We start from the raw sequence: 13,542 nt of genomic DNA on the forward strand, positions 1-13,542 counted from the left end.
ACATGTAGAATTTAGGAATATTTCTTCTTTATTAAAAATTGTTACTTCTTTATCACTATGATTTGCCTTGATGTTTGTACTTTTCTTAGCATTTGCTTAAGAAAAATATTAACTGTACCGCTGCCTTCAGCTCAGGTCATGATCTCGGGGTCCTGGGATCGAGTCCCACATCAGGCTCTCTGCTCAGCAGGGAGCCTGCTTTGCTTCCCTTCCTCTCTCTCTGCCTGCCTCTCTGCCTACTTGTGATCTCTCTCTGTCAAATAAATAAATAAAATCTTTAAAAAAAAAAAAAGAAAAATAACTATAAACTCTGTTCTTCACCATATTACTGTTTTTAAATTATTATCCAGTAAAATTTACTTACTTTCCTTTTATGTAGAATTATGAATTTTAACGTATGTCTAGATTTATGTAATCACCACCACTATCAAGATGCAGAACATCAAGACGCCTCACATCATTTCTGTTTAAAATATCCCCTTTCCTCATCCCTCTTAAAATATCCCCTATAAAAAAAGAAAACCTTTTTCTTCATATTGTCCCTTTTTTCTTCATGTTGTCCCTTTATAGTTAGATGCTTGCCCCACCTACATTTCCTGGAAGCCACCACTCTGTTTTCCATCACCATGGTTTTTGTCTTTTTGAGATTTCCAAATAAATGGAATCATAAAGTATGTAAACCTTTAGGGCATTAAGTCTTTGGGTAAGCATAATGTCTTCACTGACCATAATGCCTTTGAAATTAATCCAAGTTGTTTGAATCAATAGTTGGCGCATTTTTAAATAAATAGTTGGGTCAGTTCTCCTCTGTTGTGTGGATATACCAGTTTGTTTATTGACAGGCATTTGGGTTGTTTCCATCTTTTGGCTCTCACAACTGAAGCTCTGTGAACATGTGTGTACAGCTTTCTGTTTGAAAATAAGTATTCATTTTTCTGAAGTAAATGCTCAGGAGGACAATTATAGGTATTGGGGTATAAGTGTGTATTTAACTTTATTAGAAATTGCCAAACCACTGTTCAGAGTGTCTTTATCATTCTGCATTCCTCCCAGTTGTTCCACATTCTCATCAACACTTGATGTTGTTAGTTGTTTTTAGTTTAGCCAACGTAGTATGTATGCAGTTGTATCTCATTGCTCTTTTAATGTATGTTTCCTTAATGCTAATGATATTGACCATCTTTTCTTGTGCTTATTTGTCAGCCTTACATTCTTTTTGGTAAGCCTTGCTGATCATGAATTTGCATCTAAAGGTTTTTTTTTTTTAAAAGGGGATATTAATTGTCACTCATATTAACCTACTCTATATATGATAGACCAGTATTGGATATGAAAAACAGATAAGTTTATTTCATTCTTTTGTCTTGTACTTATTCACTAAAAAATTTGATCCTCCATTTCCTTAAAGTCTCTTGCAAACAGAAAAGTGAAAGAGCCCCAATTTATCCCACAGCTATTATGTAGATTCTCAGTACTTTAAACATATCCTATATATGTAGATGTGTATCTACACATATATATTACATATGCATAATCATTTTTCCTTATTCTCTAGTCCTATTTTCCATGAAAATTCAGTTTTTCTAAACATAAACATCCTAGGAGCTTATCCTTTGGACTTTTTTTTAATTAACATATAATGTATTATTTGTTTCAGGGGTACAGGTCTGTGTATCATCAGTCTTACACAGCACTCACCATAGCACATACTGCCCCCAGTGTCCTTTGGACTTTATTTACATATAATACTACAATCTTGTTTCTGTAGTGTAGTGGTTATCACGTTCGCCTCACATGTAATACTACAGTTCATTTTCAAGATGTGTGATATCTTTAGCCTGATCTATTAATCCAAGATAGAGAGCTCTGGTTCCTTTAAATAGGTAAAAGTAATTATTAGGAGAAAGGACTAATAACCATTTTTATATTGATTAAGGTAATGCTAACTGCTATAATAGGTTAATCTCAATATTTCAGTGACTTAACACAATAGAAATTTATTTCTCATGCCCATACCTATAAAGTGCAGTTAAGGGACGTGGGATATCACTGCACCACCGACTTATTCAAGGACCCAAGATCTCCTGGGTCATTGATATCCTGCAGGCAGGTAGGAGAATAGAAGATGGAAAAGACACTCCTGCTTCTTAACTACTTTTGCTCGGAAATGTTCAGTACACATTACCGTGTTCTCCCAGGAACAGTGTTAGCTAAGGGAAACAGGAGGACGGAAGGGTAGGGTTGGAAGAAATTCTTTGTCATCAGCGCAGTACTTGCTGTAATTATTCAAAGATCCTCTCTAGGGTCAGGGTATTAATCAAGAAAAGGCAGAAGGACTGTGGTCCTCATTGGTTAAAACAGTTCTCTTTTGGCTTTTTCAGTTAGTTTGTCCTTGTTTGATCTATCTATACTACAGAAAGATGAAATTGCTGAATAAATGACCTCTGGACAAGTTGGAATCGCATTGCTTAGTATGGAGGATAAAATATCAGTATGACTGATGTGTAAAGCCTAGAAAGAAGGGTTCTAAATTTTCTTTTGAAATGTGATCAGTTATATTGTTATATAATTATACCTGAGAGAAGGCAAAATGCTTCCTAGTCAATGAAAAGTGAGCTTTTTATTTTAAAATAATGCAGTGGATCCCTTAAAGTAAATGCATGATGAACACTAGTATATGAAACATTAAAATGGGGATACTGTGTTTGAAATATGTATTGGAGTGATCAAGTGTCTCCATCCCACATAACCACCTCTACAAACTTCTGCAAAACTTTGGAACAGTTTGAATAATTTCCTAGTATATAGGTCAGTAAAAATGTATAAGGAAAGGAAATTAAATTTGTGATGATTAGGAGAAATGGTAACTAAAATTAAGCAATTCTTCAACATTACTTTTTTCTGTATCTTAATTTCTCATTGATAATGTTAATTTGTATGTTACTTTTTTAGTAATTTAACAATTCAGGTTGTTTCAAACTAAAGAGATTTTTTTTTTCATATTCTCTTTTCCTTCCACAAATACCAGCTTATCAATGTGTACCTTATATTCTAAGTTAGAGGTTATCAAAATTTGTCTCAGGACTAGTACATGGACTATACTGAGCATCTTCTAAGTATAGTAAGGTGATTTCTTTAGCATTAAAATTTATAACTTGACAGTGTTTCTATAATCTTGTTTCTGGCATTCTCACTTGAGTCAGTCATTTAATTACTATTATGTTTGATAAAACCCTGACATCATCTCACTGGTGTTGTATCAAAAGTAGGACTACTCATTCTTCTAATTCTGATGATTTATTTTTAGTGCGGAGTAGGGGCATTGGAGATATAATTCTTAATCAATTTTATTTTCCTGAATTCTGTTATTTTATTTGTCTCTGAAAAATAGGGACAAATTTTCACAAAACAAGAATTTTGTGCCAATAAAAAATGAAAACCTGCCCATCTCCATTAGTAAGAGAGAAATATAAGTTAATGTAAGTTAATACTACATTAAAATAGTGCTCTTGGGGATGCGTGGGTGGCTCAGATGGTTAATAAGCATCTGCTTTCGGCTTAAGTCCTGATGTCTGGGGTCCTGGGCTTGAGCACCACATTAGGCTCCTGCCTCAGCAGGCAGTTTACTTCTTCCTCTGCCTCTTCCCCCTGCTCATGCTTTCTCTCTCTCTCTCTGTCTCTTGTCTCTCAAGTGAATAAGTAAAATCTTTAGTAAATAAATAAGTAAATAAATCCATAAAGTTAAACATACACGTACTGTGTAATCCAGCAATTCTGTTCCTCGAGCAGTAACCCTCAGAGTATAGTTTGGAGAGCCCTGGTGTTTTCCAGGGCACACCTATGAAGTCAGGCTATTTTCATAAGAAGAGGAAGATGTTACTTGCTTTTTTCATTCTCATTCTCTCACAAATGTACATTGTATTATTGGTGTAGTGTTAAAGAATATCCACATTTACCTGCAAAGACTGTTAAAATATACCTTCCTTTTCCAGCTAATCAGCGACACTGGATTTCTTCATATACTTGAATCGAAACAACATATTTTAATAAAATGCAGAGGCACATTTGAAACCTGTTTTTTATTAAGTCAGACATTAAAGAGATTTATAAACATGTAAAACTATCATTCTTCCTATTAAATGTTTTTCATTTGAGAAGATTCAGTTCTTTTTCAAAAATATAAATTCTTTATTATACAATTATTTTAATTTTTAAACGAATTAATACATATTTGAAACATTTATTTTAATTTCTAATATGATAAATCTGTTAAACAATTTTGGTTTTTTGAGAGTAATTTTTAGTAATTTTTAAGAGAGAGGTCCTGAAAACTAAAAACTTCAAGAACCTCTGAGCTAGACAAATGCATGCATGGACACCAGGAGACATATATAAGAAAGTTTGTGGCAGCATTTTTCATAACAGCCTAAAACCAGAAACATTATAAAAGCTAATCAACAATAGAATGAATAAAGAAGATATTCTAAATATAGTTCAAGACTGAAAAATAATGAACTACAGCTACATGCCACAGTATATATAAATCTTAACTATAAATGTTTAAAGAAGTCAGATTCCAAGTAATTCATATTGCATGATCCATTTATGTAATGTTCACAACCAGGTGTAATAAATTCAGTATTTAGAAATGCAGACTTAGGTAGTTAAAATATAGTGACTGACTGATAAGTTAAAATTACTGTTACCATCAGAGGGAAAAAAAGACACTTTATTGGGAGAAGTGTTAGCAATGTTCTATTTCTTGATTTGGATGTGGTGGTTACAAAGGTATTTTTCTTTATATTAATTTATCAAATGTCTTATGCACATTTCTGTATAAATGTTCTATTTCATAGTAAAAATGCTTTAAAATAATCATTTAATTATAAAATCTGGATAAAAATGATTTCTTCAATCTCCCTTTAAAAATATAAGCAAAATATTTTAACATTTTTATGCACAGATTTAAAGCACAGTGTTATTTGGGTCCATATTTATCAACATACATTATATCTTAATTCTCTAGACTGATAGGTTGGTTTATCTTTTTTTTAACCAAGTATTACTTTACACATTCTTATTCTACAAAAATTTAGACTTGAAACCATATTATAAGAAAAAACTATGATAAACATTGTTCTCTTAATACTATGCAAACATAAATTATGTCTCATTTGTTTGAATTTTTTTATTTGATACAGATAGTCGTACAGGCACTGCAGTGTTCCCATTACTCGATTCTTTGGCAGTTGGTGAAAATTACTGATGGTTCTCCTTCCAAAGTAAGTAAGAGTTTCTGAAGGCAGAAGAGTTGTGACTAAAATAAATAATCTTGCTTAAATCAGTATTTAACAATTTATTGTTACCAGTTATTTTAATAAATTATAATTTAATGAAATATATAGTAATTATTGTTATCAACTCTTGCTTTATCCTATGAATGAATATATTTTAGCTCTCTGAAGAATAACCAGTTCTTCAAGCAATAGATATAGAGTTGTATAGATACACAAAGTTAAAAGTCTTAAAGAAATAACTGTAGGGGCGCCTGGGTGGCTCAGTGGATTAAGCCTCTGCCTTCGGCTCAGGTCATGATCTCAGGGTCCTGGGATCGAGCCCCGCATCGGGCTCTCTGCTTGGCAGTGAGCCTGCTTCCTCCTCTCTCTGTCTGCCTCTCTGCCTACTTGTGATCTCTCTCTCTCTCTCTGTCAAATAAATAAATAAAAATCTTTAAAAAAAAAAAAGAAAAAAGAAATAACTGTAGTAGAAATCACAGGATCTCTAGCAGGTGACATGCTATTAAAAAGAGAATAACATTGAAGGTAATGCTGTGTAGCTCTTGGGGAATTATGGCACCTTGGGGCCCAAACTGAATAACACTCTCGTTAAAAACAAATTGTTAGATAATTTTTTTAAATTTTAATCTATCCATGACCATTCGAAACAAAAAGGAAAATACAAATCAAAGATCAAATGAAAGTAGGATCCAAGAGAGTGAAGCGGAGCCTAAAGCCTACTATCCTTGAGGATATCGTCCAAGGCCCTTCAGGGGTGGAATACCATGTAGGTAGCATATCTCTAAGTTGGGATACTAAAGATCTGCTTCCAGCAGGAAGGATAAATTAGCACAAGGATAAATTAGAAATAAACCTACAACAGCTCCATTTATGGGGGAATATAAGGGAAATAGCCTGTCTTAAAATTTGTCATTGAATAAAGGAGAGAAAATAGATCTTTCCTAGAAATTTATAACCATGAGCAGGCTTTCATGTAGGTTTCCACTCTAAATTCATACTACTTCAGTGGTCCATTAAAAAATTTAAAAAGCAAGTAAAGATTTTGATTTAAAATATTCTGTATTGATGGTATCTCACAATGTTTACATATCCTCATCTTAACAAAACAGAGGCTGTTTAACCAGTAAAAAAGGTTAATACATTATAGAACCAACAGCATGATATGGAGCATTCTTTCTTTGCTGATTAATAATTTGAGGATTTCTCTGCCTTTAGAAAGTAATTGGGGTTTTTATTTATTTTCAGTTAGAGCAACAGTAATGTATTGGTTAGCCTCCTGGTTTTTATATTCTGTTGACAGTTTCAGTCTTGAAACACAAAAATCAAAGTTCACCTTTTATTAGTAACTAAAGTCACTTTAAAGTTTATTACAGTTTTGTGTTTTTGAAATGTTCCTTAATATGGTAAAATTAAAGGATATTGAATATATAGAAGTTAAAATTTGATAGCAAGAGTTTATATATTACACATAATTACTTTTATTTTGATTTTTTCGTCTGGTTGATTTTGCTATTCCTTTTTTTTTCTGAGATCATTTAGGTTATCTGAGCTATTTGTTTTTTGGCTGAATATTGATTCTTGCATTTATTAAATTTGGAATGTATCCATGCCCCCCAAATTAGCATAATTAATTAATTACTCTATTAAATTTAATTTTAATTTTGTTCTTTGCAATTATATTCCATAATTGGAGTGAGAATCTCTATTCTTGAATCCACTTCTTTGAATATTTTCTATATTTTTAGCCCTCTTATAGTAGAATTATTTTGAAATTTCTTAGCTTTCTGTTTAATTTTGGTCTGACTCATTCTTCTAATAAAAGATACCTTCATTTTTTATCATTTCTCATAATACAGATTTCATAGTTGTCCTTGCCACACTGACAGTGCAGCTTTTGTGGTTAACACTGATTTTCTTTATGCCAGAAAATGCAGCATCTTTTAAATGCCCTCTTATTCAGTTGATGTCTATATAAAGTTTTGTGTGCATTTATATCCTATGTGAAATTCTTCTTACTAAAGTGTCTCTCAAATTATTACTTCTCATTTTGGAGTTGTTGGTAATTTTTTTTAACCAAAGTATATTCAATAATCATCATGTGCTAGTTATATCTGTCATTGAAAAGTGGTTCTCTAAATGATAATCTTGAAAAGCATGAATCTGTAAGACTCAAGCAAACTTTAAAAATTAATCTCTCATTGCTAAGGTTTCTCCTTTTAAAACATTTATTTTAATGACTCTCTATATAATAATTACTAGATCAGTAATTGCCAATCTTTCTGATCCCTTATGTGATACAGGATATCTTTGAAAATTTAAGATCCATATGCATAAGCTTTGTATGCATTTAATCTATATTATTCCTATCCCCCCTGATAAGATATCAACTTCCTAACTGTAGTTCCAGCCACATCATTAGCTTTTTGTATAAATAACCTTAAGGCAAGTCACTTGAATAATTTTAAAACAGATAAGGTATGTCAAAGCATTTTATCTATTGTGAAATATATTCCAGATATTAATAACAACTAAAATACCCACTTATCTATGTCAGGTTACTTATTTCTAAAATCGAAAGTTGTATTGGGCCAATCATTTCTACCTCTAAAATTCTTCAATCTGCTAAGGTTAATAACTGCTATAACTGCATGTATGTGGATAGATACACGAGAATCTTAACAGTAGGTTAACTCTGGGAAAGAGATTCTTCGGGAGCAAGCATAAGAAGGAGAGAAATTCATTTTTGCTTTATGCCTTTTGATACTGTCTGAGGGGGTGTTTTTGTTGATGATGATATCTAACAGTGATAATAATTTCATCACAAAAATTTCAAAAATAACTTGATTCTCCCATCCTACTCTTAGGTTTTGACTTATCACACATAACTTGAGCTTGGATGAATATTAGAAAAAAGCCTAGTGTCCTGTATCTTATTTGCTGTAGCAGTATTATTCTGTTGTTTATAAATGTGATATTAAAGCTATAAGGAAATTTGGGAGTGATTTGATGAGACCTGTTTGTTTTAGATAAGGCCTAGAAGGGGACATTGTTGTTAATATTACCTTGTTAGTATTTTACATTTTGTAAATCACTTTAATTAAATGCTTTAACTTAATTAAAGCTTCCTCATAATTCTATAAAGTGGATTTATGATAATCCCATTGTACGGAAAAGGAACCTGATACTTAGAAACATTGGAATATGATTAAGATCTGAAACTTAAGAGCTCTAGTCTTTTGAATCTCAATCTAGTTTTTCTGTTAACACTTTTGAATTCTTCCATTGTTAAGCTTTTAATACAGCTAGTTCTAGAGAGTTTTGTTGTTGTTTCTAAACAAAATTCCTAAAGGCACATTGGTTGACTCCTTGCTGAATACAAGCTAACAATGTCTGTTAATCAGTTGTGTACTGACAAATTATGTAAGTTATGTCACAAGTCAGGTTTTTTTTCATCATTCGGTATCCCCAATGGGATACATTTAATGAGAAATTACTGTGATTTTAAATACCTCAGTTTGTAATGCCAGTGAGTTACAGTTGAAGTATATAGAGGACTTTAGTAATGTACTCTATCCTTTTTTTCTTTTATTTTCTGAAAATTAAATTTAATACAGTAGCCTCCTGGGGTCTATATATTTAACGTGAGTAATGTTCAGCATTTAGAGACAACTTGAGAGTGTTCTTACATGAATTATTTTTTATTTTGTTGTTGAACAATTAATATGTTAATGTGAAATGAACCATTTTGCTAGTGAGAAATTAGACAGCTAACCACTGTTTTTCTCTACTCACTATTATATTTATAGAAATTCATTTAAATCTCTGAGGAGTCACTTACATTTTTAACTAATAAATTATACTTACTAGTTTGGGTGTAAAATATAAATAGATTGGTTTTCATAAATTCAGGCTCTCTTACTTGAGCACTTGTTCATTGTAAAAAATATATAAATAAAATTTCTGAATCTTACCACCTGTGGATTAACTACTGTTAACATTATGGTATATTTTCGTGCAGTACTTTTTTCTAACTTATTTCAGTCTCATCACAATATATTTACGGGTGCTTTACAAAATTTTGTGTCTCATCTTCAGTCAACATGTTCTTCAGTTACTAATACCTGTTGGTAGATAGTATTTTTAATGTATGCATGATAGTCCATTGTATAGATATACCATAATTTCTTTTACCACTCTTATCTCTTGGATATTTAGGTTGTTTAAACATGTTAATAAATAAAATTAATGCCATGATGGGCATTTGGGTGCAAATCTTGTTCTGTATTACATTGTTTCATCTCATGTTATATTCTTAGAAATGGAACTGCTGGGTCAAAGATGGTACATACTTTTAAGGCTTGATATATATTGCCAAATTGCTTTTAGAGAGTACTTTCTAAAATTTATTTTTCTTCCCTTTTGTCATGAACACTGTCATTCAGAAAGTTATGAATGGTAGTTATATTTGGTTTAAATTCAAGTTATAATTAACAGTGAAAACTTTCATAAAATAAAATATATGAAAAGACTATATCAAGAACAGGATTAGATCTTTATTTGAATTGGAAGTGCATTGGGTTTTACCAATGGGTATTTCCTCTGTTCCCCCTAATTTCCAGAGTTGAAGCTCTTTGGCAGTCACACAGGTCATGCTCAGTATACTTTGCTCCGGTGCCCCCTAGTGCTGGTCCTGTAGAAGCAGCCTTCAGTTTCTCTTCTCTAACAGAAAACATCCTTCTTCCTTCAGCTCCTTCTGGACATATACAAAGACATTTAAAGAGCCAGGTAAATAAGAGTTAGGGCTAATATAATGCCCCTATTGCCGTTTTTGGCCTGGGGAGCTAGAATTTAACTTCAGTATTTTTTTTCCTCCTGGGAGGAGCTGTCCTAATCTCTATAATCTTAAATTTGTAGCTCTCTGCCTTACCCTGCATGTTCCTATTGTAGATAGCAGTAGGGAGGGCCTGGGGCAAACATCTCTGCCTTCTGGACCCTGGCCCTATTCCTAGTCTTCTAAGTTAAAATCAACATCCCTTGGGTGCAAGTCATAGAAGTACCTCATACAAATACCTCAATTATTATTGAGGTATTTAGCTGCAAAATTTATTCCTCCATTTCCGTCTTGACTAAAGGGTATCCTCTGAAAATTCCAACTTGTTTACTTACAAAAAGACTGAGGAAAGGAAGAGTTAAAATGAAGATGGGACTGATGGTGGCCAAACCCAGTGAAGAGATATGTATAACCTTACTATTCTTCCTAAAAATGTACATTTTTAGAAGTGTACTAGAAAAAGACTCAAATGTGTAAAAGTCTACAGGCTGCTTTCTACACCTGTTTCTTTTCTCTTCCCTTCCCAGTCCTTTAATAACAATGAATAAGAAAGATAGCTCACTTGGGACCTTGCCCCAAATTCCTGTAGTAACAAAATACAGATAGTACCTCTCCATCTGCAGATTTAACTGCTTTGTAGGGAAAGGGAGTGGTGCCAAGAGCAGGAAATAATAGCTGTCCTCTAGGAACAAATTTTTAGTAGTGTATAACCATTTTACTTTATCTTTTTCTTCTTGAATGTTTCCCCCTACCTTTTATTTCCTGAGAATTCTATCCTGAGTAACTATGCAGTTAATTTAAAGCCCTTCCTTTTGATTGTCCATGACTTCAGAGTCATTCTTTGATAGCTGTGTTTCTATTAATACTATGTCCTATCTCAAGTGCCTGATTGGTTGGTCTAGGAAAGTTAGGGGAGAAAGAGACAGGTCTTGTTTAAATCCATTTCTTGTTCAGGCCTCAGAATATTCCTTTAAAAAAAAAAAAAATCTGGAATACTGAAGTAGATAGCTGTTTATACCAAATTCTAAGCTTCTCCAAAATTTTATCTAATTCTAACATTCTAAAAACCTCTGAAAACCAAAAGTTAAATATGTTCAATTTAGAAAAGAACTTAGAAGTCATGAGTCATTAAGAATTGCATGTTGTGGGGTGCCTGGGTGGCTCAGTGGGTTAAGCCTCTGCCTTCGACTCAGGTCTTGATCTCAGGGTCCTGGCATCGAGCCCCACATTGGGCACTCACATCGGGCTCTCTGCTCAGCAGGGAGCCTACTTCCCCCTCTTGCTCTTCCTACTTGTGATCTCTCTCTCTCTCTCTCACTCTCTGTCAAATAAATAAATAAAATCTTAAAAAAAAAAGAAAGAAAGAATTGCATGTTGTTTGCAACTCTATTCCTGGGATTCCAATTTTAAAAATTGCTGTCTGGTTGGGAATGACAGAATATGGCTTCTTCAGCTTTACTAGCCTATTCGGATGCTGTTTTTACTTACCCAGGGATAGTGGTCTTTAAAGGACTCACTGAAACTCCTGAACATATTTAATAATTTATGATATTAAAAAATAAGCCAGGACTGAGAAAATCTATTCTAAGGAACAATTATTATAATTTAAGAGTGTGTTTAAACTGAGCTTATCAGAGGTCTAAAGCAACCGTAAGAATATTTAAACAAACATAACACTTCCACTTTCTAGTACAGAAATTGGAGACTTGCCTCACCATAATTAATGATAAAAGTTTACTTTCTTGTCCATTTATTTAATAGGAAATGGGTGGTCCATATTGTACTTAATATTCTCTGATATCATAATGCTTTTTCCTTCCTAAAGTAGGTTTTTTGTTTAAAAAAATGTTTTCCAGCAGCTATTGTAAAAATCACTAGGTATTTGTTAAATGAATTCTTCTTAGAAACCCAATTTATAAATATAAGAAGCTCCTAGCTAATAAATAGGGTGTATTTCCAACATTTTTTGTGTTGGAGCATGATCTTTGGAGTTAAATCTAAGTTCAGATTTTGTTGCCATTTTTACCATGAATGGCAAAGAAAAGCAAGTTACTTCTTCTTTGGAAGAACTTCAGTTTCCTAATGTATATGTGATATTTACTGTTAGATAAGGTTTTGAAGAAGATTGAATTGAAGGAAATGTTTTAGCAGGCCACAGCTATTGTTTTGATAGCATTAAATTACAGTCCTAGTCTGTGCTTTCCTAATCTTCCCTTTCCAAACCAAGAATTGATACTAAATGAATTGTTATCTAAGGTGGTGGGAGTGTGTAAACATGCTCAGTAGCTAGTGTAGGTTTGAGAAAGAGCCTGGTAGATTTTTGTTCTCCATCTGTATCTTGGAATAGTTCGGGAATTCAGGTCTCTCAGTTTGGTCCTAACAGGCATTACTTTTCCCCTGCCCCTCTGACTCCTCCTCTAACTTCCTTCATCTTTGTACCCTATAGGAAATAAGTCAGATGCTTTGGAACTATAGTGGGCAGCTTAAGGGTTCCTGGATCCTAAGTAGATTTAGTCTGAGGCAAAGGCATGAGTCAGCAGATGGGGATTCAAACTCAAAGCAACAAAATTGAAAACTAGGTATTATGTTTGGGGTTTAAATATTCAGTAGTTATTTTAATGTGTATTCAAAAAAGTGGCACACCCTCTCCCCACCCCCAAAAGAGAAGCTAGTAGCAGCAATTCATACAAGAAAGCAATATTAAAGGTATTACATAGGGTTTACCCCATCACAGTGGTGATGCTTTTTACTACGTCTTTTGCTCACTGATGTGTCCCAAGTAAATGAATTTAGTTCCATTTGTTTTTATCATATTTAATGTGGACAGTGACTTAGTTGGGCTGAAAAATAATGTAATGAGCCTCATTATATGTTAGTAATGGTGTTGAAAACAGGTAAAATAACACAGTTTATGCTCCAAAGAGCTGTATAGCCCAGTATAGCCCATGAGCCAAATTTGGCCTGACCTCTGTTTTTATAATAAAGTATTAATGAAACAGCCATGCTCATTCCTTTATGTTCTGTCTAGGGCTCTTTTATACTACAGTGACAAAGTAGTTGGGACAGAGACTGTATGACCCATGAAGCCTAAAATATTACTGTCTGACCTTTTACACAAAAAGTTTGCTAATCCCTGGCCTCACAAGGTAGCCACCTGCTCTTATTACCAGACTTTGTCAGTAATTCTATTTGTCTCTTCTGGGTAACTAGTTTTGTGCCCTTTCTTTATCATGAACATTGATCACTAATTCATCACAGGCTTTATTTTCATATTCTGACACCTTTGACCTAGTCTTGGTCCTTATTTTACAACTTTTCTGTTCTATTCCTCCCATTCTTAAAATGTGTATTTGTCAGATAATGTTGAACTAGTTTATGTGTGTACTATTAGTTTTTCTATGGCTTCAATATCCA

At 33.1% G+C, this 13,542-nt stretch overlaps 1 protein-coding gene across 3 annotated transcripts in view; it reads left to right on the plus strand.

Moving 5' to 3' along the window:
• The window catches only part of STAG1 (stromal antigen 1), a 452,889-nt gene that overhangs the window by 395,749 nt on the left and 43,598 nt on the right, over positions 1-13,542 (plus strand). For 2 of the 3 annotated variants that reach the window (XM_047736238.1, XM_047736228.1), the window contains one exon: positions 5,202-5,282. The exons of the other annotated variant lie outside the window; for it this stretch is intronic. In XM_047736238.1, coding sequence (XP_047592194.1) covers positions 5,202-5,282 — 81 coding nt within the window. The remainder of the gene's footprint in view (positions 1-5,201; positions 5,283-13,542) is intronic. 3 annotated transcript variants of the gene reach the window in all.

The sequence above is a fragment of the Lutra lutra genome, chromosome 1, assembly GCF_902655055.1.
Source record: "Lutra lutra chromosome 1, mLutLut1.2, whole genome shotgun sequence".
NCBI classification, from domain to species: domain Eukaryota; kingdom Metazoa; phylum Chordata; class Mammalia; order Carnivora; family Mustelidae; genus Lutra; species Lutra lutra.